Source organism: Sinocyclocheilus anshuiensis, unplaced genomic scaffold (assembly GCF_001515605.1).
Source record: "Sinocyclocheilus anshuiensis isolate Anshui unplaced genomic scaffold, SAMN03320099.WGS_v1.1 scaffold544, whole genome shotgun sequence".
Taxonomy (NCBI): domain Eukaryota; kingdom Metazoa; phylum Chordata; class Actinopteri; order Cypriniformes; family Cyprinidae; genus Sinocyclocheilus; species Sinocyclocheilus anshuiensis.
This window is the reverse complement of record NW_015555763.1, coordinates 35008-41096: the sequence shown is the minus strand read 5'-3', so window position 1 is coordinate 41096 and position 6089 is coordinate 35008. Positions and strand designations below refer to the sequence as shown.

Here is a 6089-nt window from a genome sequence, read left to right as displayed (position 1 = left end):
CATTTAATGTTATTCCAACAAAAAAAGAGAAAGGAAAAAGAATTGTCATGTTAATTTTTTTTATCAAAATATAATAATATAATAAAATATAATAATATAATATAATATATAAAAAAATTCACCAAGCCCTTTTATTTTTCAGCCAGTCAGTTCCCACTGTATAAAATCATGTTCTGCCATACCTTTTTTTTTACATTTTACATTTAATTTGTTAAATATAACATGTAAAAAAAAATTATTTCATGTTATTTTTGTTATTTCATGCATCATTTAATGTGTCCTTTCAATTTTAGTGCAGAATTAACTCAAATCATATAAACATAATCTGCATTATCATCACATCCTGTTCTTTGAACTAATTCTTCGATCTCACCCTATTTCTGTTTACTGTATTAATGTAAATCCAGAGTCCGACTTTCCCTTGGGAACCATTTCCATCAGATGTATGAGAAGAACAGCAATGAAGGTTCTCCAGAAGGATGTGGCTTCTAATTGTGTGTCTTTGTCCCCGTAGGTGTGAGTGCCATGGCCATGCAGACAGCTGTGACACTAGTGTGAGTCCGTACCGCTGCGCCTGCCTCCCAGAGAGCCACACACATGGAGCTAATGTGAGTCCCGCAGGGGAGGCCCCCTTTTAATTAACCACTTCCCTTTAATGACGTGCAAGAGTCCTCTTTAATGAACAGCACACTCAAAAATAGGCTTTAATGGAATGACAGAGAAAAAAAAAGCAGTAAGAGAGGAGGAAGAGGAAAACAAGAGACAGAAAGATCATTCTCCAGTTTCCTGATGAAAAGAGCTAGAAGTAGTGGAAAAAAGAAAAGGGAAGAAGAGAAGGAAGTGGTTTTGTGGGCAGCAATCCTCTAATCGTCTTGTCCCATCAGCCCCTGGGTGTCTTGATGATGAGTCCAGCAAAGGTAATTATATCTCAAGGAAAGCTCTGATGACATAAGGCTCCAGTACTCACACTTTTCAGAAATGCCAATGTTGGGAAGCTACTTTAAAACTGTAGTTTGCCAAGCTACTCATAATTTAAAGGGGTCATCGGATGCAAAATTCACTTTTCAAGTTGTTTGAACATAAATGTATGTTGGAAGTGTGTGTACACATCCATCCTATAATTATAAGAATCCATCCAGTGTTTTTTTTTAATCCCTATTTTAAAATCCCCTTTCTCAAACCAGGCTGTTCTGAGATTCCTGTCAGAATGACGTAGTTCTGTACAGGCCCCTGCCACGATAGTTGATTTTGACTGACAGTAGTTTTTCAGCACAGACTGGACTGGTGTCTTACCTTAGACCCACCCTGAGTGAGCTGTCATCGGTCTGCCATTGTGTTGACTCTGGTGCAGGGGAAGACAAGTTGTCTCCGATTAAGCGATTGAGGTGCTTTATTGTTGGATGTAATAATGAATATAGCAATCGTCATTTACTCCCGACATCTGAGCTGCTGAAGACGCAGAGGATTAACGTTACTTTCGCTTTGAAGTGAATGCGCCACTCCCGATCAGCCTAAATGCATATATGTTCGCTTGAATCATTTGTGATCCAGCCTCATCTACAGAAGAAGTGAGTGTAAGGGTTTTTTATGAATCTTTGCAAATCACCTTTCCTAATAATGCGCTAATTAGCAAGTTTCACGATGAATGCGGCTAAAAGTAAACAGTCTCTCTGAGAGCAGCTCGGAAGAGAAGTGCGGGGCCAGCAGAGCTCATTAACATTTAAAGCAACATGGATTGAGAGGGTAAAAAAGGTGTTTTTTACACTAACAATGAGAAATTTTAACCAAAGTATGTTATAGACTTTTAATTAAGACCCTAAAGAATCATATCAACTGATCAACATATCAAAATGAGCATCCAAAGACCCCTTTAAGAGATAAAAAAAATAAGAGCTAAAGTGCCACAAAGGGCTTTATATATATATATATATATATATATACATGGCCCTGGACCACAAAACCAGTCTTAAGTCGCTTGGGTATATTTGTAGCAATAGCCAAAAATACATTGTATGGGGCAACATTATTGATTTTTCTTTGTATACAGTAAAGATCATGTTCCATGAAAGTTTTTTGTAGATTTCCTACTGTAAAAACTTTTTGTTTAGTATGCAGTATTTAATACAATTACATCAGAAGTAACAGTAATTAAATTACAGAAAAATTAAGAGCAATCCCTTACTTTACTTTTTCAAGGGAAATGTAATTAAATTACAGTAATTAATTACTTTGTAATGCATTACACCCAACACTGCGTGTGAGGTATGTCTTATTATGGATGCATGCGCTTTATTTGACTTCTTCTGGACTGTTGAACAAAAACACCCATCTACTCCCATTCCAACGCTTGGAAGAGCAAGGATATATATATATATACACTAACGGTCAAAAGTTTGGGATCAGTAAGAGTTGTAATGTTTTTTAAAGATGTCTCTTCTGCTCATCAAGGCCGCATTTATTTGATCAAAAATACAGAAAAAAAACATATATATATATATATATACATACATACATACATACATACTGTGTATAAATTTTCATTAACCAGAGAGCAACTGATTCGCTGATTTTCTGGTGCTAAATATTAGAGAAAGGTTCAGTGAGTCCAAACTGATTTACTGTAATGAATCAGACCTTCTCACGCTACATACATGAGGGAGAATAAAGTTTATAGTGATTCAGTTCACTAGATTTGAGTTTTCAATGCTGCATTTGAAAGAAGGGTCCATTTTTGGGGTGAACTGATTCAATCGAATTAATCAGACTTTACGACACAACATTTTAGAGAATTTTTGGGTAAACCAGTTCACTAGAATGAATCAGATTTCTAGAGAGAGGGCCTTTTTAGGCAAACAGATTCATTAAAATGAGTCAGACATTACTGTGATATGATAAACAGGACCATTTAGACAAACTAATTCAATAGACGGGTCCATTTAGAATGAACTGAATTACTAGATCGAATCAGACCTTCTGACACTACATTTGAAAAAAAGACCATTTAGGAGAGAGCATTTGATTTATAACTTTAGCAAAGCATATGACATTAAAATCAAATTTGTAACATTTGATTGCTTTAGACAGGCCTTTGTTGGCAAAACAAGCCACATTGTTTGACAGCAGTAACTGTCACGCTACTGAAAAACGCAGTTGGGTTTAAACTTCTTGTATTTGAAGAACTGCTTTTGGCAAAATAAAAGCCAGTAGTCTTTTCAGTATTCTCCATCTTCTCTGGAATCTCTCACTGTCCAGATCGCTGCATAGAATTCTGAACATTGGGAGCAAGTCCCAGGATTAAACTTTTAAACCTGATGTCTGGTGATTTAAATTATTCACCAGATGTCATGCATTATTCAGGGCCAGACACGACACACTCTCTCTACTGCTGCTACTGTTGTTGTTTTCACCGAAACAAACAAGGGCCACATCTAACACGTACATGCTGAAAAGTGTGTGTGTGTAAATATGATAAATATGAGTTGTCTCACTGCCCTAAACGCCCCTAGACCCAAACACCTGGCTTCGAGGAGGGACTGCCGCCTGCCCCGGAGCTATCTGCTGTGTTTGCTTACTAGCTCTGAGACACAGATCTAGGCTGGCCCTACTAATGTTTGCTTCCTCGTAATATTCCAGCCAGAGCCTGTGAAAGTGCTGCTGGTGTCTCTTTTCTCATCTTCAGTGCACATTGACTAAACTGATTATCACTGAGTGGGGAAGGCAGTGTTGGAGGTCACATGTATGTGATGTGGGACATTCATATCATTCACGTTCCACAGAGAACATTTCGAAGTGTCCTGTTAATGCCTCAGCCACATTCCACATCATTCAACCCTCAGAAGCCATTCAGAGAATGTCTATTAACAAATCTTCATCTTCTGTCTCTGTGTAAGAGTGTCTTCTAGACCACTGAGGTCAGATCCTAATTACCAGCATGGAGAGGAGTGTAGCTGGGTAAAAGTGGTGACAATACTAACTGATTAATTGCTTAGATTCTCTTCTAAAAACTTCACTCTTCATATGTAGCATTCATTTTAATAAATAACTTTGTCTGGACGGTTAATGGCCACCTTTTGTGAACCATTTGATTTACCTGAACCACCTGAATGAAACGATATGTGTGATTTTAGAATGATTAGAATGATTCACTGATTATTTGAGACTCTGTGAGATATTTTATGTCTGTTTTTGTCGTTCATTGCTGTTTTTGGGACTTTACTATAGAATTTAGTGTGTATTCTAGTTTAATTAGCTGTATTTAGTGTATACATCTGTTGAATATATATATATATATATATATATATATATATCTGCTGTCACCCTAATGTATAATAATATTGATAATATTACTCATAACCATATATATGTATTGTTATAATACTATTTACAATAATAAACAAATATATTTATTAATATTTCTTTTGTTTAATAGCTTCTAATTTAGTTAACTGGTGTATCAGCAGCAATTGTGGAAGGGAATATTCTCAGCAAAATTTAACTCAGTCACACTAAATATCAGACATATTCATAGTCATATCAGCATTATGAAATATTAGTGTCCTTTCCACTATAATTACTGATTTAAAGTTGTGTAATCAGCCTTAGTGCAATCCCTTCTTTTTTTTCTAGAGCGACTATAAATGACGGGGAATGCCATTTTGGCAATGTATTGCTAAAACCTTGTGTTTTCAAACAGGCTAAAGGTTAACTGTAGGCTCGCAACTGGTGCAGCCACGCGCAGACCTTTCCTGAGGGAGCGTGAAATTAGCCATGGCATTCACAGGCCTTTCACACGGGATGAAGGCTCTTTTCCCACTGGAGCCCAGCTCCTCTCCTCACACACTGGAGACAAATACAAAACACACAATACCTGTATGTGCTGATCTCTGTCCTGCAGTTTTAGTTTTATGTATTTAAATGAGTCTACTTATTTGCATTTTCCATATTAATCAACTTTGGAACACATACATTATTTGGAACTGGTTCTGTATTTTTTAACATCTACATTCCTGACAGGTGCTTTCACACTATTTGGTTGAATAAAATGGCTTTTGTTTAAAGCAATAGTTTACCCAAAAATGAAAATTAGCTGAAAATGTACCCACCCTCAGGCCATCCAAGATGGAGTTAAGTTTGTTTGGAACAGGTTTGGAGAAATCTAGCATTGCATCACTTGCTCAATGGATCCTCTGCAGTGAATGGGTGCCATCAGAATGAAAAAAATCACAATAATCCACAAGTAATCCACACAACTCCAGTCCATCAGTTAACATCTTGTGAAGAGAAAAGCTGTTGTTTTTGTAATAAACAAGTCCATCAGACATTTTTAATTTCTTAATGTAAGTTTGTTTCAATTTTCTTTTGAAAAATTCTAAACCATATTGTAGACTTTTTAATGATTAATTATGTAGTTTATTTCTCGCTAAAAACAAGATTCAGTCTCCCTTCACTCTTAATCCCTATTCATATCTGGGATGTGTTTTTATAGGCTAATTTATGCTTTAGTTTTGCAAAACTGTTGCACTTATAGTTGCTCTCTCTGAAACTACATTCTGCAAAGTGTAAAAATCCAAATCCCTGTGGCATGTTGTCAGACCCCTGATTGTCATAGAGGGCTGTAGTGGCGGGTGGTCTGTGTCTGGCTCTTCCAGCATCCAGCCTGCTCAATTTGCAATTCCCTCCAGGCTCACGACCCACTACGGCTACCCAAACAGCAGTCTGACACAGCGAGCCTATGCCACAGCTTGAGCAGTCGCTGGGGAATCCTTTGCTTAATCATTGCATTTGGTGCCTCCCATTTTCTCAGTAATTTGTAATGACCATTCACAAAAATTAAATACTTTACCAGTAAAGGCTCAAAAAACTAATTTTTCTCCTGTTGCCTCTTCGTCTCTCACTTTCGATTATGAGATGTTCGTTCGTTGAAAGTGTCCTATTAAAATAGTTCAGTTGTTGAAAGTCACTCATAATAAATGAGCTGATTTTACTCTGTCTTGTACATATGGAAATATTGTGTTATTTGTGACTGTGGGGACTTTATCATTGATCCTTGAGGTCGCATCTGGATATTGCTGATAGATGTATATGTAGAT

At 36.8% G+C, this 6089-nt stretch overlaps 1 protein-coding gene across 1 annotated transcript in view; it reads left to right on the top strand.

The window, feature by feature from the left end:
* The window catches only part of LOC107674023 (usherin-like), a gene marked incomplete at its 3' end in the record, with an annotated part of 75579 nt that overhangs the window by 34492 nt on the left and 34998 nt on the right, over positions 1-6089 (top strand). Inside the window, exon 9 of the mRNA XM_016467885.1 lies at positions 515-608. Coding sequence (XP_016323371.1) covers positions 515-608 — 94 coding nt within the window. The remainder of the gene's footprint in view (positions 1-514; positions 609-6089) is intronic.